Source organism: Neolamprologus multifasciatus, chromosome 20, assembly GCF_963576455.1.
Source record: "Neolamprologus multifasciatus chromosome 20, fNeoMul1.2, whole genome shotgun sequence".
Classification (NCBI taxonomy): Eukaryota; Metazoa; Chordata; class Actinopteri; order Cichliformes; family Cichlidae; genus Neolamprologus; species Neolamprologus multifasciatus.
The window spans coordinates 26,754,939-26,777,232 of NC_140458.1; the positions used below are offsets into that span (position 1 = coordinate 26,754,939).

General features: G+C 38.8%; 3 protein-coding genes across 5 annotated transcripts in view; 1 reads left to right on the top strand and 2 right to left on the bottom strand.

Moving 5' to 3' along the window:
- Nucleotides 1-13,962, bottom strand: part of nphp4 (nephronophthisis 4) — a 186,114-nt gene extending 172,152 nt beyond the window's left edge. For both annotated transcript variants that reach the window (XM_085146678.1, XM_085146677.1), the window contains exons 1-2: nucleotides 13,648-13,962; nucleotides 12,994-13,131 (exon numbers count right to left, since the gene is read on the bottom strand). In XM_085146678.1, the coding sequence (XP_085002804.1) occupies nucleotides 12,994-13,131; nucleotides 13,648-13,827 (318 nt within the window). In that variant the 5' untranslated portion in view covers nucleotides 13,828-13,962. The remainder of the gene's footprint in view (nucleotides 1-12,993; nucleotides 13,132-13,647) is intronic.
- Nucleotides 13,963-14,173: 211 nt separating this feature from the next.
- dffb (DNA fragmentation factor, beta polypeptide (caspase-activated DNase)) lies at nucleotides 14,174-18,692 on the top strand. 2 transcript variants are annotated; one of them, XM_085146690.1, is made up of 7 exons: nucleotides 14,174-15,119; nucleotides 15,777-15,903; nucleotides 16,022-16,207; nucleotides 17,069-17,148; nucleotides 17,249-17,422; nucleotides 17,784-17,884; nucleotides 17,999-18,692. In XM_085146690.1, exons 1-7 carry the CDS (start codon nucleotides 15,006-15,008, stop codon nucleotides 18,246-18,248), a joined length of 1,032 nt encoding a protein of 343 aa, XP_085002816.1. In that variant the 5' UTR covers nucleotides 14,174-15,005; the 3' UTR covers nucleotides 18,249-18,692. The 2 variants fall into 2 exon arrangements, with proteins under 2 accessions (XP_085002816.1, XP_085002815.1); XM_085146689.1 differs by having other exon boundaries at nucleotides 17,784-18,692.
- On the bottom strand, nucleotides 18,445-22,071 carry c20h1orf174 (chromosome 20 C1orf174 homolog). Its single transcript, XM_085146704.1, has 4 exons — nucleotides 21,819-22,071; nucleotides 20,855-20,926; nucleotides 20,275-20,643; nucleotides 18,445-19,598 (listed from the first exon to the last, which is right to left on the bottom strand). The coding sequence occupies exons 1-4, from the start codon at nucleotides 21,828-21,830 to the stop codon at nucleotides 19,458-19,460; spliced, it is 594 nt and encodes a 197-aa protein (XP_085002830.1). The 5' UTR covers nucleotides 21,831-22,071; the 3' UTR covers nucleotides 18,445-19,457.
- Between the last annotated feature and the right edge of the window lie 223 nt (nucleotides 22,072-22,294).

Genomic DNA, 22,294 nt, shown 5'->3' on the forward strand with positions numbered 1-22,294 from the left:
TGACATCCAACGAGAACAAAATGTGAAAGTAAAATATATTGTATGTGCATGAAGTCTTCTGGTACTAGAATGTCTATTGTGCTATGTTGTCTATGTCTACCATCTTGCAGCACTAAATCACATACACATAACTGTAACCAATCACATTGTTCAAATGAAAGAAATGTTGAAGTTTTGGCCTGATCGATAACAAATTTCAAAAACCTTTCTGGATATGTTTCTTACACTACTGTGCAAAAGTCCTAAACCACCACTCAGTTCTGTTGTTAAGAAAGTGGGAAATAGTTGCAGCAATTCATTGAAATGTGCAACCATAAATGGTGAAGCTTGAATGGCAATATTTGGTATGACCACCTTTATTCTTGAACTCTCCTAGGCCAGTTTTCTCATGATTCCTCGTGATCAGCACAACATTCACAATCATTTTCTGACTTCCACCATTTCGGTTTGTGTGCCTCTGTTTGCAGCTTTGTCTCAGACTCCGACAAAATTCTACAACATCACAGCAACAGATCTCAGCACTCGCTCTAAGTCTTAGCTTGTCACCCAGGTTTTGGTCTCCTGACATTTTGTAAATCCTGTCTGAAATGCCTCGCAAACAAACTGTGGGCACTGTCTGAATCCTGGAAATGCATCACAATACAGAAGGAATGCAGGAAATATAAAACAATGAAAGAAAATAGAGGAAGTCTGCCAGACTTCAGATACAAATAGGTAAAGATTGAATTGACATGTCAGAGCCTGAAACAACAAAGTATGAGACAGACAGATTCTCTTTCTTTCCTTCTGTCTGAACACACACACAGAGGCAGTGCAGACCCCGGGGAGCGCTGATAGCCGAATTATAGGAACGAGGTCTGTGTGTATGTGTGTTTGTCTGTGGAGGGAAAAGAGGGAGTGACAGAAAGAGAAATGAGATAGCGATGGAGAAAGAACAGTCAAGTAAGAATCAAGTCAATACACACCACCCACAGTAGAAAGCAGCCACACACACACACCTAAAACCTCCTCAAGGCTCTCATCTCTCCCTACTGTCACCTCGGCAGTAGTTCTTGCGGCCCTTGAAATCCCACGATCACACATACACACACCCACAGTATATAGCTGCATATTACTGGGTGTGCCACTCTACTGTGTAAAGCTGTTAAGCAGCAGCTGCTCCGCTAGATGTTTGGTCCCCTTGGAGCTGAAATATTGATCAGTTCTTAGGCAAGGCAGAGCAGCCTGTGCCCCCACCATCCCCATGTATAATTGAAGTGTATATCTTTTAGTGTGGAATGCCAGTCGGGAGAAGGAATTAAGCACAGAGGTAAGCTGAAGGCCTGCCATGGCAGCTCCTTTATCCATCAATCATATAGCTTTTAGACAGAGGGTTTTCATTAGCCTTCTACTTTGACTTGAGAAGGTGCCATACCCTATAAAAAGCAAACAACGAAGGGAAGACAGGACATAGCAAGACCCACATATGTGTTGTACAGCTAGTCATTATCTGAGCTCTCTTTTGAGTCATTCTGGGGAAGCAAACATTCTTAAAAGGAATTCATTTCAATATATAGCAGATGTAGTTATATTTCCAGCAACAAAGAGAAAGAACCAAGAATGCAACTCAACTCATCAACACTTTGACTTAATATAGTCGCTCTCAAGCACATCATTAACAAAACAAAAAAAAAAACAACCCAAAACAGCAGAATTGGCTTTAAAAATCAATTCAAAGTGATACTATTTTCCCCAAACATTCCTGTGCACTGTAGATAGCGCATAGTAGAGCTATTTTCAGCTACTCTCTTGCCACAAGGGGTCACCACAGGAGGTAGCTCCGGACATCCTTCTTCAAGCAACCCAACATGGGATACATGTCTCCAGCTGGAATGGAACCAGCAACCTTTCACTTGCCAAGTGAATGTGTTAACCATTGTAAGCATCTACTGATATTCTTTTTTTTTTTTTAAAGACAGAAATTAGAAACACTGAACTCCTAGAGCAGCCAGCTTCTTGTCTTTGAAAAATGGCAGTATCTGTCCTAAAGAAATTATTAAAGAAGTTCAGTGAGTATTAAAAATACAATAACACAGTAATAAAGCTGTTTATAATATAAACTGATTGAGTGCCTTTAATGGTGCAGTCAAAAGGTGATGTATAAATGTCTTGCAACCAACTTCCTAGTTTAATACCTATGTGTAGTCGACCAAATATTCAAAACCACTGAAGCAATAGCAAAATATCTATCAAGGAAAAAGTTTTTCATTACTTCTTTAGGCCATCCACATGCCAGCAGCAGACCTCTAAACTCAATAAAACCTCTCTGGTTAGGGCAGTTGCATAAAAATACAAGATGACGAGCTTTATGGGCTTTAAGTGAAAGCCAAGCATAGAAAATAAAGGTGATAATTGCACCATTAAAGCAAACACCACCCACACATTTACTTTCTCATTTATTAATTGAAAAGGTTCATTAAATAAAGGATAGCCTTGCCAAATTGTTTAAAAAAAACAAAATAAAACAAAACAAACAACAACAAAAAACCAAGTAGTGTGTCCACAATGTTTTCTAAATGCATGTGATGACTTTGGGTAAATTTTCAGCTATGTGCCATTAGCATAAGAACAATGGCATTGTCCGTCTAAACTTCAGGTTAGACTATTTGGCCCACACAGAAAAATATCAACAACTAAGAGTCATTAGGAGCTATTCTGATAGGGTGGCTTTAGTGATCCCATTGAAAACCACTATGAGATTCACATTTTTGGTGGAAAATACTTAATAGGTATCGAACACCTCAACATAAAATTCTATAAAGACATTCAAGTGCCCCTCAAGATAATTTGCCAATGCTTTAGTGATCCTCTTAACTTATGAACCTCTTTCAACAGCACTAGCGGTTAAAGTATTTTGCAACCTCCCAATTTAATTATTGGTGCCACAATTTAATTCAGGATCAAAACAATTTGGGTTTGAAAAAAAGAAAGAAAAAACAATAACAAGGAAAGCATTTAGGTTCCTACTATACTGTGCTAAACGTCTATCATTTGCCCACTGAGCTGCGAATGAAACATAACTGACTGCTAATTGTCATAACAGAGTATGCTGCATGTTTATTTCAGTGATTTTTCAAGGTTATTTTGCAAGTTATTTATTAAATATATGAATTTTCTTTCAGTGTGAGTTTTTTCCCAGCAATGCATTTTACTGCCCATTAGTAAGAGTAAATTACACTCTGCTGTCTTGTAATTAACATGTCTGCTTCAGCTTCCTGTCTGCAATACCAATAATGGAAAAAGCCATGACTATGTATAGATGTATATTTTTTCTTTGGCCCAGCAGAGCTTGTTTTGGTTTAATAAAATCTAAAACTAGTGCAAGTTATGGTCTATTTTTAGATATACACCAGATGCATCTTAGGAGCCATAATTGTGTTATTTCTAAAAAATGCTTTATTCTAAACATAGGACAGTAGTAGTCAATAGTATGTTGCCATAACTCATTATAGAGTGATCTAGAGAGAAGTTTTACCAATCTGTGGACATTTGTAGGGGTAGAAATAGTGGCATGTTTGATTCTGTTTGGTTTATGGGCTTACTTTTCATTGCATATATTGGTGTTTATTTTTGCAGTGTTATTGCTGCAAAAATGAATTTAGCAATTCATTATTTGTTCTGTTTTTGTTTTGCAAATTTACATTAAATGAATTTGTAGCCAGAATTCATGTATGAATTGAGTGGACAAAAACCAATCAATACCAATTTGCCATCAGGACAGGCCTAAAATTAAAATGCTCACTCTGCATTTATGAGGCAAGTGCTTTCTCAATTAAGTGCTGGCAATTTAAGGGCATCTCCACACAGTAGGGACAAAACACCATGAAATTAAATGTGAAAAGCATAAAATCTGTTAAAAAGATTCTAAAACTCACGAACACTCTAAAAAAAAAAAAAACTCTCTCAGTTAACGCTAGAAAATATTCCTCTGTATCATGAGTTATGACATCTGAAGTTCTGCAAGGATCAATCTTGGGGTCTGTTTCTTTTTTCTTGTTCCTCCCACCAGTTTTTGTTTTTAATTTACCAACATAAAATCTTTTTTCTTTGCAATATCATTTATCTGTTTTTACCTTTAAATATTGAAAATCACTGTTCCATAATGCAGCTCAATGAGTACATTTTGGATATTAAAAAATAGATGGCTTACAGTTTCATACAGTTAACTAAGTTCAAAACAGAGGACATATTGTTTGTTCCTCAACTATTAACTGAGTTGTAATAACTTGGGCACTTTTAACTCTTTTCTTTTTATTATTAAAACAGGTTAAAATCCTTGAAATAATCTTTGACACACAAGTTTAAAATTTGACAAACAAATCAATGCTGTGGTTAAGATTCTTCCTGCTCAGAAGCAACAAGATTTCTGACAGGGACAAAAAATAGAGATGACATTGCTCCAGTGTTAGCAGCCTTGCACTGGCTCCCTGTGCATTACAGAATCCAGTATGAAGTACTGAATTTGGTAAAGCACTATTTGCACCTGCATACCCAATACATATGCTATGTCCATATTCTCCCTCAAAATCATTAAGGACTGCTTACCAACCACTCTTGAGTGCTGCTGAAATTCATTTTAAAAGGAGTTGGTACTCCTCCCATGTGACCTCCGACCTTCAGATCTAAACTAAATATATACCTTTTTTGTCAACCTTTTGGAAAATGCTAATCTTTGGAACTGTGGCTGAAGCACAGGTTATTGTTGTTGTTGTGTTACTTTATGTAAATAGTGTGTACCATGAATTTTTAGGAACCCTTTTATTTTTTACTGTACTTCAATTTCAAATTCACTATATAAATAAAATGTACTTACTTACTTATAGACTTATCAACTGATGATTATATTAGCGCTAAAATACTGTTCCAGAGCTGTCATCCTCTCATCAGTATATGGACACCACTGAGTCAATTAAGTCTTTTAACTTTAGGCATTTTCAGACTGCCTACTGTGTAATTAATGTTTTCTCCCAGTCACTCTAACTTTGTTTACAATCTATGGACTATAGTTAGAGCAAAGAGGGTAAAACATGTGGGCTAACTTTAACAAAGTAAATGAAAAACACAGTAAATGCAATAGTTGCTGTGGCATAGATATAGCCTCCTTTTAGAATGGCTTCTATTTACAGAATTATGGATGAATATCAATTCAATATAAAATCCAGTACAGATACTAGCATCATTTATACCTATCACCATGTGACAGTTTTGGGTTTTTCTTTTTTAGTCAGTCAGGGTATATTTTTTTTAATGGAATTGCATTTGAAAAATATACACTCACTGGCCACTTTATCAGGTAAACCCGTTCAACTGCAACAAACAATTATCTAATCGGCCAATCACATGGCAGCAACTCTGTGCTTTTAGGCATGCAGAAATGGTCGAAATGGCTTTCTGAAGTTCAAACCAAGAATCAGAATGGAGGAGAGAGAGACTTAAGGGGATTAAGTGACCAGCAGCTCTCTTGTTGATGTGATTTTCACCTGAAGGTTAGGAAATAATCACTTGTTACAACCAAGGCTTGCAGAAGAGCTTCTCTAAACACACTGAACCTTGAAACAGAGAGTCTAGAGCAGCAGAAGACCACACCAGGTGCAACTACTGTCAGCTAACACACCATGTCACAAAGCTTAAATCATTTAAAACCGGCTACTTTAACATTACAGTGAGTTCGCTGGTAGTCAAATGGCCTCCACAGTCATCAGCTCCCAATCCAACAGAGCACCACTGGGATGTGGTGGAACAGGTCACGTCAATATGGATCAATATCACAGATAAATATTTCCAGCACCTAGTTAAGTCCATGACACTAAGAATTTGGACAGTTATAAAGGCAAAAGGAGGTACAACCCAGCACTATCAAGGTGTACCTAATTAAGTGGCAGCTAAGTGCATATATTTCTTGCTATATGAATAAAATATACATAAACTGGTATGGTTACCAACATACAGGCCATGCAATCCATCATCAGAGAAAAAGTCTGCTAAACTGAAATGAATCAGTGGAATAATACCATTACAGATGTTTCCTTGTATTCAACCCAAAACAGCTAAAATTACCAGGGATGAACATAATTTATGTTAAGCTCTTCTCTTCTCACGGAGTGACATGAAAAGTGGACATGAGAGTTAGATCATGTCACATTTTTCCGAAAAGACGTATGTGACAGCTCGATGTCCATGGTTGAGTGGCTGGGAATCATGTGTGGAATCATACGTGGCAGACTGCAAAACACTGTGCATGGCACACAACAAATGCACCAGACTTCAAAGAGAAGGTTTTTTTTCCCCCTCATCTGAGCAAGCCTTGCTGGAGTATGTCTCTGCTTTAAGAAAGCAAGGAAAAGTAGGAAGGGTTGAGGCTTTAACTGTGGCTTTGTTACAGCTCTGACAGCTTTAATTTGGCAATCTATTGTATGTTTTAGAAACTTACACTTTGCAGATGAGTGTGTCTGCTGCCTTGTACTCATTACTCAGACCTCAAGTTTGAACCATAAGGGATTCTTCACTTTGAAAGTAGTTTGTTCTTAAGAGAAAAACGTTTCAAGAAACAAAAGTGGAGGAATTGCACATTTGATGTTTAAATATTTTCCCATCGGTGAAGCACTGTCTGCTTTTTACTTCTTTGAAGTCATGTAATAATGCGTGTGTGATGATGCGTATGCTGGTATAAAGGGTACTGTTTTTAGTCACATTGTGAGAAATAAACATGTGTGTGTGCGCACGCGTGTGTGTATGTTACTCTTAGTTTATAGCATGCAATGCCAAATAGCATTTGCAGACCTAGAGAAACAGAGGTTGCACGGACACGAACAAAGCTTGGCCTTTTCTCTCAAGCCCATCTGTCGGCCTGATAATGTTGCACATATGAGAAGAAACCACTGGCTCCCCGTGAAGGCAGGGAGTTCAAATGGAGTGATCACAGTGAGAGACAATGCAGAAAGATGCACATTTCTCTCTCTACCATTCTCTCGACTCCTCCATCTGTGCATCTGTAGCACAACATTGCCCTCTACTGATCACAGCGCTCCCTTTGCCTCAATGTGTTCAAAGGAGAGTTAAAATATCCCTATGCCTCCCAAACAATCTGAGTCATGATTTGAGAAAACCAACAACCGGGAAAGTAAGTGTAAGTTTGATAATTCAGGACATATTGAGTTGTACAACAACAAAAAGATAAAAATAAAATTCTCAAAAGGGACCAATTTGACACACAAGTCAAACACATTACAAAATAAGGTTCATTGTGATTCAGAAGGTCTGAAACTACGACTGGACTTCACAGTAGTTTCTGTTTTGCATGCATAAATCTTTTTCAGACCCACTGAAGGCTTGGCATGGCAATTAAAAAGGCACTACTTTCAAAATAAAAGCCTAATACGTCTGACTTAACAATTAAAAACAACCCACAAAGGAGCTGGCACAGTTGACAAGACGTCATTCCTCTATCGGGAAAGAAAGAGATGCAAAGAGAGGGGAAAAAAGAATTAGTAAGCGCTCTCTTTTTAATCACCGTGCATCTTAGCTTTTCACCATATCTGCACCAGATATTAAAACCAATCCATCATGGTTGACTGGGGGGAGGGGGGTGCCTTGCAATTTTCCCTGTGCTCCCGTAGCATAGGAGAGAACCCCCCCCCCCCCCCCCCCGACGTTATTTGGATATCAAACAGCAATTTGCCACTCATAAACACCAGCATGAATGCAAGTGCATTGGGCCAAATCCAATAAAAAAATTTAAAAAAAGCTAGTGGAGCTCTTGCGGCATGACACAGAGAGGGCCAGGCACACTTTATCATCATGATAGGATATGATGTGGTTTATATTATTACCCTGGATGGATAATTGGATTTGGATGCTTATTGGGACACCAAGCAGAGTTTTTTTTATACAGGCTATGACTATTACGGCGGATCAAAGTAAGGCCATTCACTGTGAGATATTGTTCGATCAAAAGAACATCACGCAGAGGAAAGGGGAGAAAACAGATGGTGACAAAACTGGAAATCATGAATGTGCCATAGCTGTGACTCATTGGTGTCTCTGCACAAAGACTTATGCAACACTCTGCATTTACCAGCCAGCCACAGTTCACAGTACTCCTTCCATTAAAAGGGTTTCTCAAAACACCATGTACAACACTCTAAACTGATGAGGCACCTCCAAATTTGGAAGCTACCGAGGAGCTTGCATTGCTCTGATGCGATCATAAAAACAGTGGGTCGCTGGCCTCCGACAAGGAGGCAGAGACCTTCAGATGTTTGATTGAGAGAGAGAACACACACATCCAGCTGTTCTCCAGAAATCTGCTCAAACATAGCAAAATGCCCAGTAAATGATAGTAAATATGATACAGGAAAACAACATTTTCAAGGAATGCGACTACACAGGGGCACCTTATGTAGTTCACAACTTAAGGGCTTTTCAAAAGAAAGCTTCTGGCAGGAAAATGAAGTCACTCGTCAGACAAGAAGATAATACAACCCCACCATCAGCAGGGTGACTATTCTGCATCAGAGTGGTTTTAGTTACTGCACAAACTGAAGGTGGCATTCCCAAGATTCTCTTATGGAAGATGTCATATATGCAAAGCTAAAAACCTGACTTTTCTGTAATTTAGAGGGAGGTACATAATTCCTGTTTCCAAAATTTAGCAGTTTAGCAGCTGCCAGAGATCTCTGGATTTAGATGGCACTTTCTTGTAATGACATCAGGGCTCTGTAGGGGTCATACCATCTGCTGAATGGCTCTGGCAGTACTTTGGGGTCATGTGCCATCTCATCTGTCTCCTTTGTGAGACACCTCACCAATAGCAGCTTTGGATTTAAAAAAAAAAAAAAAAAAAAAAGTGGCTAAAACAGTTGCAAAATACTGTGTATCCCATAATTTATCTGCAGTTAGTTGTTTGCTTTTAGCACAAATAAAAAGATTACCTCAAAAATTCTATGTCTAATCTTTTGAGACTTACACGTTGACTCTGCTGTCAGTCCTTTTGAAGCACCTTCTTAGAACAAACTCCCTGCTTGCCAGGACCAGAAGCTCACCATTTTGGGGTACAATGCAAACTTGCATAAATTAAAATGAAAATGCAACATGCAATATGGCATCCAGTCACAATCACCACATGTACCAGTCTTTGCAAACTAAAATAATGTATTCATGTAATACATAAAAGACACATTATAGCCACTTCAGTTGTAAATCATTTAACATCCAGTGTTAAAGTAGCTGTTAAGATGAGATGGCTGACTGGCGGACTAATCTACAAGCAAATCTAACAGCACGTCGTGATTTAACAAGACGTCTCTTTTTAAATCTCAGTAATGGCTGAAATATAAAAGCTTGAACTTTTTCACCGCATGCACACTTACATTTAAAAAAGTGATTTAAGCAGGTGGGTGGGTAGATGTGTGGATTGATGGCACAGTTACATTTGAAATAAAAGTACTGTTTTTAAATCGAGGGGATTTATCAGATTCAGCTCTGGTCTTACTTCTGGTTTGAAAGTAGAAAGGAGGCTTGACATTACAAGGAAAATTCCAATGCTGCCAGCATTGATATAAAGTGAACCTTTAGTAAACTGCATGGTAGGGGCATTAGATGTTAACGCATCAGTGGGAGCTTCTTTGGCAAACTATCCTCACACCTAACCAAAAAAGCTCTGGTGATGGACAAAAAGCTACTTGTTGCCATCATGAGTTTACTCACAGTACAGGAAAGTCGCTGGTGGGTCGCTGGCTGAAAAGAAGATCTTTCCATTTGAATATATGGATTCTTTCACTGATCCACATACAAAAATTTGTCCCTGTGTTAAGTATTTGGAGCAGCGTGCAGACACCATGAAGCGCCTAGGGGACTAACTCCAGACATCATTCACTCAATCAAGATTTGACCTGGTATATTTCTCTTGTAGGAAACCCACCCAACAAATGAAGATCATCCAAGTTGCGGTGCACTTCAATATCAGTGCGGTATATTTTATCTTTTGTATCTCAAGTCTTTGGCTGTCACAACATTCCCTTCGGTATTTTCAATGAGAAATTGAAAATTTCATCATCAAAGCAGATCTTTCACAGAGTACACCACGCAGCTTGACATCAAAAATACTTTTTTGTTCCCCGTTTTTGTTCCCCTTGATTACAGAGAAGAAAAGACTCAAAGACTCTGAACAGACTGAAACCATGTTTGGAAAAAAAGAAAATGAATCGTAAAGACTAACGCGCAACAAATCTGACCTTTGACTGAAACTGCATACAACTGCAATCCCAAGTCAATAAACATAAAAATATTAATACATGTGCTAAATCACACCAAGCATTACATAAGTACTTGTAGCTGTCCCAAAGGGCAATCTTAGTTATGCTGCACCCCTCTGCAACTCTGTTTTCCGGAGTGACTGATTTTAACTTCGCCAATCAGAATAAGCCCTCACATGAGCCTGATTATCAGCTCACTAAGTTAACCCAGGGTTTCCCATGCAGGAGACAAACTGGCTAACCAATTACAAGCATGGATAAGTGTACTGGTAGCAGATCAGCTGATTGTTAAACACACAATGCAGACAGAAAGCAACACATCTGCTACAGAAAAAGCAGCAGTGTGTGTGTGTGTGTGTCTGAGAGAGAGAGAGAGAGAGAGGGAAAACACTATACAACAGTTTAATACTAAAAGTCCTATATAAACACGTGAGCGCTTTAAGTGCTTTGCAGTCAATAAGACTGGACAAGATCTATTATAGTAATAAAGTCTACTGTATTTGAAGCCTGGGAAGAGAGCTGGCAAAAATACTGTTTGTATAATTTAACAGATTTATCAGTATCACAGCTCTATCATTAGGCCACAGGAGAATCTGATGGAATATAATTGAGTATTTAATTCAATTAATTTTTAAAAGACAGGTTTTAGCTTTTATTCTTTCAGCTGCAGTCTCAGTGGTGTTTAAGAGTTTGAGACCAACTAAAGAATAAAAATAAAAAAACAGATTTCTAATGTAGGAAATTTGATACAAAAACCACAAATACAAAGGCGCTCTGAATAAATGTGAGACTGAATAAATGTGAAAGTCTAGAATTGGAAGTTACTGGGGGAATTCTTACTGGGGGAAAATTCCTAGATATGAGATTTTTTTTATTTTTTTTTAAACTTTATCCCATCCTACTATGTGGGTACAGTGGGCAAAGGCTTGTCCAACGATGGTGTCACTATTTTCCAGAGAATTGAAGGGTCAGGGGGCAAACTCAGGGTTAATTAAGAAGTTATCTGGATAAGACAAAATCCTGCTTTGTACTACAAGCCTCTGGTATCTTCTGAGGCTCAATATCTCACTAGCACAACACAGTAGGATAACACTAAATGCCCACTGTATCTTTTTTTTTCTTCTGAATAAACAAAAAAAGAGTGTTTTGGTTGGGAAACCGGCTTCCAGGGTGCTGTACTGTAATTCAGTCCAGGCAGAAATGCTACCATGGCCAAAGACTATTCACAAGTTACTTGGCCCATTTTATAGTTCACTGGGTCTTTTGCAGGTTTTGTGTATCAATTGCAAACAACCTCATGCTGATTTCTTAGCAGGACTGCTGATCTTGTTGATTGCACAAGTTAAATCCATGATGACAGTTATTGCAAGGTAGCAGACACGTTTGTTCTTGTTCACTTGTGTGCATGGGCAGATAACTAATGAGTTGCAACTGCGAGCACATTAAATGAGGTACCCTGCTATGTGCACTATTAGATGTTAAGTTTTCTGTAGCTAGTACACAGTCTTGAGTGAAAAGAGTTGATTGATTTTTCAATCACATCTGTTCAGAGAGAGTGTGAAGCAGAGAAGGCTGAGCCAAAGTAGCACAACAAACCAACGTCTCCACAATGTTACACTGGCAGCTTTTTTTCCCTTTTTTTTATGATTGGTTGTCACACAATCTTAGAAAGCAAATCACAGCATCTCCAAGGGCAATGGCTTACTCAAAACCCCCCAGCTGGTGCTTAGCAGAACTGCTGAACAGTTACAAATGGACATCTTTCTTTTTTGCCCTGCCGCTGTCTGTCTCATGTGGTCACTCACACTTATTTCAGCCTGTTTGGACTTCACCTAATGGCCCAGAAAGGGCAAAGCTCTCATGTCATTCATTTCTAGATGAAACTAGCTCAAACACATTTGCTGGCGGCTGAAAATTCCCTCACTTTACACAGAGGTCATTCTGTCTGAACCTGACACTAAAAGTAATGCAAAGTATTGAGAAACATGATGATGTTGCACTACTACTTTTGGCACCATAACACATGAATTAAGCTATTTATTACACTTCACCACATTATATACAATTACCACTGTCAGACAAGTAAAGACTAGTTAATGAACGAGTAAAAGGTCTTTCTAGCAATACTGGACATAATATGTGATTTTTCTATCAATGTAATGAATGACATGCTTTTTCAGTTATTAGAGTTTCCAGGACTAACTGATCACTACCATAAAGTGGCACACATCTGTAATACAATCATGATATTTTCTATGAAACTTTGTCTCAAAGTTCTCTCTAATACTAAGTTTATACCTCACAAGGAAATTAGCTCTTCTTCAACTTGCAGGATGAGAAAAAAGAATTGAAATCATCAAATGCAACTGGAATCACTTATTGGCAATCACTTCAGTTTGTAATTTGCTGTGCTTTAGCTGACAGGATCCTCAAGAGCATAGCAGAACTCAGGGAAATCAATGCTGCTAATTTAAAGACGGCTAATTGGTAAAGCTTTTGAGTTGCTTTTAATTAAATAACGGCTGCCCTAAATGAATGGAATTTATGGATGAATACACATTGATTTTACTACATAATCATCTACTCGCTGTTTGCCAAAATAACATGAGAGGGGTTTTTAAAAGAGCCTATATATATGCAACAGCTGTGTGCTGTTTGGAGTAAACTTGTTTCAGTGGGATTCCTGTTAGAGAATAGTTACCTCATTGAAAGTGATCTTGTTGTTTTTTATTGTCTGAGGTGAGCTCTTCCATGTTTTCCCAAAAAAGTGCTGATGATTTCTGTCAAACAGCGTTGCCCGTAGTTGGTAAGTCACACTTTGTTCTCCCACTGCCTTCTCCTATGAGCAAAAAGGAAGCATATGCATCTTAGAAAAGTCACTGTTAACAAGTGAAGAGTTAAACTTAAATCCTCCTTTATGACTAATATCCAACTTCATTAAAAACACCCCAGAATGAGGTTCCCAATATCTGAATGCTCAGTTTTGCATCCCAGTAACTGATAATGCCAACAAGTAGTGGATGTCAGATTCACTTTGGTACTGTTTGATGCTCTATATATAGACCGAATTTACTAATAATCCCATGACATTGATTGTGTGTTTGATTAAAAAAAATGTATGGTTGCCTTCAAATATAACATTTTTTAAAGGTTCGCGAGATTTCTTCAGGCGCAGTGTCACAGAGATGGATACTGAATAGGCCTTATCGTGACTTTTATTTTGACAGTCAATACAAAGTCAAGCTCACAGATTAAAATACATTGAATTTAGGTTTGCTAAACCTCTAGTGAATTGCTATAGCAGAGTTGTTTCTATGTTTTTAATTAGCACTGTAAGCTAACTGTAAACAGTCACCTGGGGTGGGAGGTGAGTTGCAGTGACACGGTTGAGGGTGAGCTGGAAGCCGTGGGACTGGGTGAAGCGGCTTTCCACAGCCAGCCTTACGGTCTGGCTGAGCGGGGGAACCACCCGGTTCCTCTCAAACACTTGCTTCCAGTCGTCCGCCATGCTGGGTATGTCTTCTATTTTTACCATGTCCTTTAGTTAAAATAAACATTAGCCTGACACTGAACAAAAAAGCTCAGAAATGTTGAACGCAACCAATGTTTTACTCTGAATTTAGTCTTCACCATCCGTTCAGATGTTTAAGCCGTGGCCGCCATATTGAAATCAGATTCTACCATTTAAAACAAAGGGGGGATATGTAATAAATTATTTCATCAGGAGCTTTCACGAGGGATAAACATTATTTGAAAATATACTTAATATACGAATTGTATTTTCTAACGCAAGTCTACATTTTATTCCCGAAATTTAAAATATACAGGAAAATTCGCATTGGCCGCCTTTAATCGTTCATACCTTTCAGTTGGTATTTCCCGTCGTGCTGCGTCAGTTGCTATGGTAATACTCATCTTTCCATTTAGGTCTTGTATGAACGTCAGCATCTCCAATTTAAAGTTAGTTTACTGCCACACTCGCAATATAAATGTTATTTTCTTTTTAAATATACAAATGTAATAATTATCTTTAATATATTAGCAGAGTATAATTTGTAGGAGGAGCTGTGGCTGTAGTCTTAAACTGAACACATGAGCAGCTAATTCAGGGGGGTGCTTAGACTCAGTTCCCCCAGAAGGACACATGCTGCCCATTCTCACAAAACACTGCTGTCTAAAACCAATAGACAGAAAAACAAATTATGCACTGAAAAGAAAAGAGAATGTCAGAATAATGTATGTATTATGATCTGGCAAAAATAGCTCTCCACTTTCAGAGATATATAGCAGAGAAAATCCTAACCAAGTACTGGCCCAGTGTTTGAAAGAGGAAGACAAAAACAGAACTGTGAGAATCCAAAGAAGATTTCAAAAGGGATTAAGACAGATGTGTGACTTGTTATCAAGTGTTGCATAACCTATATAAACTGTAACGCTAATAAAGCCATTTGAATTGCATTATTATTGTAATCATTAATATTCACAGCGTGTACTTGATATCCAGTGTGTCTACTACACGCGGAATGTTTTCCCCATGAAAATATTACTGTAATGTAAATAAATATAAGTTACTTTCACCACCAATCACGCCACGCAAAGAAAGTAAGGAAAAGCACCAGTAGGGGGCAATCACACACTTCCGCTGCTGCTCCGAGCCTCAAGAGGAGGAAGAAGAAGGAAGCGGTAGGTACAAACCGAAAACAAAACAGCGAAATGTTCGGGGAAATTAAACCTGTGAAAATTAGGAGTTACAGTGAAAACAGGAAATACGGAATTGCCGCAAAAGATGTGAAGGAACTACTGAAGAAGGCCTGCAATTTGCTACTGGTGAGTCTTGTAGGAATTAGTTAGTTTTTAACACCTTATACGGCTGTTCCGCTTTTTTATCTGAGAGGATGTGACATAAACGTCATCGCTGATACTAAACAAAATAAATTAGGCTTTTATTTTTCCTAATTAGTAGTAACTCGATACGTGATTGGTTTGGTCCAAGATCACCTCCACTGTGAAGAAGATACGACATAAAATAATTTTCGCATCATTTTTAGAGAACTCGGTAAACAGGATGTAAGTGAAAAAGCAACAGTTATGTCACGTTCAGGTCAAAGTGACATGTAGCCTCTACGTTTATATTTCAAGATGCTTTTTTTTTTTTATTCCATTTAGATTAAATTCTGTTTATGATGGGCTGGGAGCAGAATTCGTTCATTATTAAGTATGGCCTCGGGCACATTTTGTATAAACTCGCTGAAACAAAGAGAAAATGATCTGTTGGTGGAAATCTGTACTGCGGGGATTTGGTTTAATTGGAGTTTACATCGGATAAATAAATCCATTTAATCTGAGCAGACTCTCACAGATGGCTCTCTTATAAAATATGTCAAGTTTACAGATTAGTTATCTGGTCTAAAAAGCTTCTACTTCTAGTCCCTACAACACATTTGTCATTGGTGTTTTTACCTGTTATGTTCTCCACGAGTCCAGGTGCCACTCTCTGGTGCACGTGTTTGCTTGTATGAGGACGGGACAATAGTGACGGAGGAATTCTTCCCAACTTTGGCGGATAACACCGAATTGGTTCTTATATCTAAAGGGCAGACCTGGAGTGGAGGTAGGAGGATCAACACCAGACAAGGGTTTCTACTGTAAACTTGTGTTTTCATTCTCCCAATCAGCTAAACCGCTGGATGATTGTGATGTTGCCTAATCTTTATGCATCTGATTTTTAGTTGTGTGTGACATCAGTCAGCTACTCAACACAGACCGGCATGCTGACAGCCTCATTGAAGCAGCGAAGGGGCTCCTCTCTGATGAGAAATCTTCAAAGAGGCGTAAAATCTTGACAGACCTGCTACAGAACCTAGAGGATAGGTCGGAGCTGGAGAGCAGAGAGGAGGACGAAGACTGGTTCCAAGGTAGCAGCCTTCATCCTCTTGGAGAAGCACTCTTTGTTTTGTTTTAGAGTTCCTCAGACTTTTCCTGTCGTGGCTTCTTTTGAGGTCAAACTCCCAGCCTGTCTGCACAAGGCTCAAAGAGTAGTTAGGCCTGTAGGCATTTTGACAGTGACAGTGTTTTGTGAATTTGTCTCTATGTTCCACCACAGTGGATTTTAAAGCAAACAATCAAGATGTGATTGGAGTGCAGACTTTCAGCTTTAATTCAAGGGATTTAACAAGCTTGCTGAGCCTTGACCTATGAGGGTCAGGAAGGGTGGAGGCTGCCCCACCCTACTGCTTTCTGCTGGACTTTGCTACTTCTTCACATGAACTGTGACTAATAATATAAATTATAATAATTTATAAATAAATAGATTTAAATTAAAAAAAAAACTAACTTTTGAGCCTCTGAAAATGGGGCTTATGTATAAAAAGGACTCGAATTCCCAAACAGTTAATGCAACACTTTGATCAAACCCCTTGAAATAAAGCTGAAAATTTGCACTTTAATCACATTTTGATTGATTTTAAAATCCATTATGGTGCTGTGCACAGGCAGTATTACAAATATTGTGTCAATGTAAAGAAATCCCTTTAAAGAAAAGCACTATAAGACATGTGCTACTGTTACTAGAGAACTGGGAAACCATGAATAGATTAAGTCAGTCTTGTGTCTTTTTCCAGTATAAAAGCATTGTGAAGACTCAACACCATTATATTTGGACAATGTTTGAGCAGTGTGACTACGTCTGTATAATTGATCACTTTTTCACAGATGTTTCTCTTGATGTGAGTCTAAATGAATCTGTTGAGCATCTTGTTATTTGTGTTTCTCTTCAGGTGTTGATTCTCGATTTAAAACAAAGTCTGCCTACATGAAGTACAACTGTGAAAGCAGGATACGCGGCTACTTGAAAGAGGTAAACTTGGGAGCCAGGTAACACTCTGTACCTGAGGTCTTTACAGGATTGCTCCACAGTCAGCTGTTCTGACAGTTCTGTTTTTTGTTGTTTTTGTCAGCTGGATGATGCCACCAAATCCATACAGAAAGCAAAAGTGAGGGCAGAGTTTTTGAAAACCTCCCACAGCCTCGCAGAAATGCTGAAAACAGCCAAGTATAATGGCTGCTACTTTGACAGGACTGAAAAGCAACCAGATCGCCTTTGTACTCAGGAGGGATGGTTCACCTGCCAGGTACTACAAGAATACAAGCTGTGAGGTATTAAGAGGTCTAACAGAGTTGAATAGGCATGAGAAACAAATGCAGGCAACATGAGTTTTACACTGTCACAGACAAGACTTTTGAGCTCTGAGGGAAAGACTCTTGAATCTGTACAGAGTAGCTGAGATCTGCTCCAAATGACTTGTCCGAGGTTAGTTGTATGTGAACAGAAGAGTCAGAGACAAAAGTGCACTGTGGTGTGAGAATCAGAGCAAAGATAAAAAGTAGTGTTTAACTCGGCTTAACAGTCATTACATTTAAAATGTCTCAAAAATATTAAAAGTCCAGATGTGCTTCAGACTAAGTTCCTCTTCCTCTAAATTGCGTCCTCAGGGATCATTTGATGAGAAAGTGTGCAAATCTCTTCACTCTATCAACCCCTATGGAAGCCGCGAGGGCAGGATTGTCTTCAGCACTTGGAATTTGGACCACAGGTTCACGCCACCTTTAGTTTATTTACAAGATTTTTTTGAGGGGTTTTTTTCTTGTTTTTTGTTGTTGTTTTTTTGCTTTACATCCTTTCATGCAATTCTTCAATTTGTTTCCAGGATTGAAAAGAAGAGGACAGTTATTCCCGCTCTGCTGGAAGCTCTGCAGAATCACAGGAGCACTGACATCAACCTGAACTACTTCTACCAACTCCTGTTCACGAGGGAAAACCTGAAGCTGGTCCACATCGTCTGCCACAAAAAAGGAGCTCACAACCTGCAGTGTGACACCAAAAAGATCTATAATAATGCCACCAAGGATCTAAAAGCAAAACAGAAGCCCAAAGTAAAGAAACAGCGCATGACTTGAAGTCCTGTAACAAATGAGTGGACTGTGATTTGTTTGATGAACTTGGTAAATAATTAACTCGGAAAAGAACCCATCACATCAGTTGGAAAGGTAAATTTGTCTCTGCAATCTCCCCGACATAGTCGTGACATCAGCTTCTGAGCTCCAAACCCACCATGGTGAACTTTAATTTCATATTGGAAGTGATCGACCACACTTAAGAAACCATGAAATTCATTTATTTGTTCACTGTATTGGCACTGTGATGTAAAGTACACAAATTAAGTACAAAGATGATAACGAATCATGCATTTACTGAGAATGCTGCATAGAATGTGAAAAGCAAATTGACATAAATAAGGCAGTAAATATATAAAATATTTGGACGGTTTAGAACAGTCATGTAAAAAATACAGGCGACAACATCTAGTGCAATTACTGTTAACCTCTTGGCTAGATTACATTTTCACTCAGGTTTAAATTATCCAGTCTTTCAGACTGCAGTCTTGTATGAGGAACCTTTTTGTTTGTTTTTTAAACAACACTCTCTTACAAATTTTAGAAGAACCCTCTCAGGGAAAATTAATTCATTACATTGATTATGTATTGATACAGATGTGTTATATATTTCAAAGCTGCCAGAAACGTGAGCACACATGAGTTGAGCATGAAGAGACACTTGGTGAATAATGACTTTTATGCAGAAAATTGTTGACGATGTTCAGCTTAAGCAATGAATTTGTGCTATTAAAGCTCTCAGTACAGATATTCATGCTCCATCCCTCCTCATTACAGATGTGTAATCTAAACTTAGACTGAAATTGTCACTCTGTTGCTCTTGTCAGCATGTAACATTGACAATTAATCAGTTTTCATTTGTATGGGAAAACAAAAACTTAAATCCAGCATTTTCTTTAGTATCTCAGAGGCTAATCTGAAGCTGCGCTCAGGATTTCAATTTTCTACACAAAGTGCTAGAAACACTGGTGATGGTTACACCAGATATAGCTACACCAGGTGTTATGTGAGCATACATTCAGCAATAATTTCAAAAACATTACTGCATTTACTCACATTGGCCATTTTCATTTTATTATTGCAGTTATGACTTTTTAAAAATCTAATTATTGATTGAATGCAATGTTTGAGCAGGTAGTTTTCTAAGTGCTGAGAGGTTTAATGTCTTTTCATGAGCAGAACTTTCTCAGTTATAAGAGCGGCAACTCTTCACTAAGTGCCCACCCCGTTGTCTCGCTGCACACCGTTGAAATCCACCTCGTCTTCATCGCTGTCCTCTCTAGCGTAGTAATGTCGCCTCCTGTTCTTCCTTTGGGCACGGCTAGAAGACGAGGATGATCTTTCAGGAAAATCCTGTGGGATGAATCCGTATTTAGAATTCATTTAATGCAGCATTATTTTCACCAATTGTGCTGAAGATATAACTGCAGGAATGATGGGCCTAGAGATCTGGTGGGAGTGGGGGGATAAAATCTATGTGTATGGATAAAATTAAAGTTATCAGTGACTAACAAATCTAACTAGGGGTTGTTACTGCTCTCATATTACTCCAGCCCTGCTTATAAGAGGGTGAAATGTCAGTTTACTTAATGTTAACTGTGAGTGAGACCAGAAAAAGAGAAGGAAAAAAAAATCAGCAATCACATTTATTTGAGAGAAAGAATCCAAACCTCAAGGCGAACTTATAATGTATACGTTAGGGACTCCTGGCACAGTGGGGCTTTTATGCAACAACTCATGGTCTTCTACTCTGTACATTATTGCCCATCTTTTGTGTTTTATTAGCAGGAAGACCCTTTTGGTACATCCAATACTGCACCAATTTTAAGGTCCAAATGTATAACAAGTCTAACATATCTTTCAACTCCCATGTCTATTGCAAAACACCCTAGAAGTGCAGCTTTAAATGAATAGATATGGATGATGATTCTTCTAAACTGATCATCAGTAAGCAGACGTTTTCTTTACCAAAAAAAGAAACAAAACAAAAACCCTGTTTCCCCCAGGAATTAAAACCAACGTGTCTCACCTGTACAGCATCCAAGTTTCCAAAGAACTGCTCCACAGGAAGGATCTGATTACTGTCATCATCTGGGAACATAATTCTGCCCGTTTCTTCATAATCCATATGCTCAGGCTCATATTTGTCCCAGATGCTATTCATTACGCAGCTGTCTGAATCCTGTCCCATCATCAGCGCGTTCTCTTTACCTTCCTGTCCTTCATGCTCTGGTGATGCTGAGCACCTCCTCCTGCCAGAAGACTGGTGGCATTCACAGCTGATGCAGGAGTCTCTCTCCAGAGGACCAGCTGCTTTAGTGTTTCCAACTGCTGAGCTGCTCTCAGATGCCGAGTTCGCCTTTGGACTTTTCACACATTTCCTCCTTGCAGCAGATGTCTATGATACAAAAGTTAAGGAACAAAGTTAGGATGATGTTGGGGTAACCACAGCAGGACTCCACTGCAGTAATCAGATCCAGTTAATTTGGAGCCACTCACAGCTGTCCGGTGTAGCGGTTACAGCTGTAGGGGTGTAGATAACTATAACTCCTGCCTTTCTTTTTGACTCATCACACATCTGCAGCATTATGTACACAGACAAAACAAACCTTTCTGGAGTTTTTGGTCTCACAGCTGCTCTTCCTCTTTCTTGGCTTCAAATGATCAACTTCACCAGGCATCTACAAAGCATAATGATGTTTGTTTATATAAAGTACTTTATTAATGCAATGACATCGTGGGGAAAAAACACAAACTATTGTTTTAGTCAGCTGAGAGGAAGCCGTCATAATGCCAGCGTTTGCTCCTGCTAAGCAGAAAATTAGCAAATGTTTTCACTCCACTCAGTAAAAGAAGCTAAATTTATCGGGAAGCTGTTTAACGGGGACAGTTTTAGAATTTTCGCTTGCATACAGATTTGTCATTTTCCATTTTAAACACTGTCTTAACAAAAAAAACTTAAATAATGGACAACGTCAATGGATAGCTATAAAGCTGGCTCTGCAGTCTCGCTGAGCTGCTTAAACCCTCCAACAGCACCCCTCCATCCTCCGCCGGCTAAACTCCTGCTAATTTACTGGCAAATTAAAGTCACGTTACTCGTCAACTATGACCCAGTTCTTCCAGTACATCCCTAATCCCTCTAGCGTTGCTTTTGCACATGTAGACGTGCCCGAGCTACGCCGAATGTAAGTCCATAAAAGGCAGCTGATAGTTGAACTGCTAAAACAACAACACCTGCTCAGCACAGCAGCTAGCTTTCGCCTAGAAAAATCAAAGCAATATCGTCGGAAAATAACCCACCCACCCCCAGTCAAAAATGCCCCGGGTATCATAATGTGAACCATGCTAGTTATGTTGCTAGAACAATGACTCCAGCCGTCTGTATCGGTACAACAACACCAACACGAAGGTCACGACGAAGCTAGGCGTCACTAAACACAACAAAAACGCCTAATTTCGACATCTCGGCAACAAGCTAATGCGGCCAGCTACGAGCTAACAGTAGGAGAGAAAAAAATAACTAATTTGACCTGCCTGCCGGTTTTCTCATTTAATTAAACACGTACATACCTTATGTATCATTTGCCGGCGTGGATATTTAGGTTTTTCAGCTACGATATTGAAAGTTTACACCACCTTGGGGTTTTCTGGCTTTCCAATCGGCTGGCTTCAACTAGCGACTAAACAACGGCGATAATTTTACGACGTAAGCGCTCCCCGCCGCCTGCCTGCCCGGTGAATTTCCTGCTGGTGAGGTTCACTCAGAGGTCTGCAGTTTCAATATCAGGACGTCCTCTGCGCCACACTGCACCGCCATCGACGCCACCCCGTACTAAAGAGCATTAGAGAAAATAGAGAAAAAAATAAGTATATCTTAAAATGCACGTGTTATTTTATATTTATATATATAATATTAGATTTCTATTACAAAATATATATGTAATTAAAAGTAGTTTAGTTCGAGGGGTTTGTAAATGCTTTTTACTAGATCTATTTTTCTATGTATGTTATTTTCTTTTAGTTTTTTTTTTCCACTGTTTTAATAT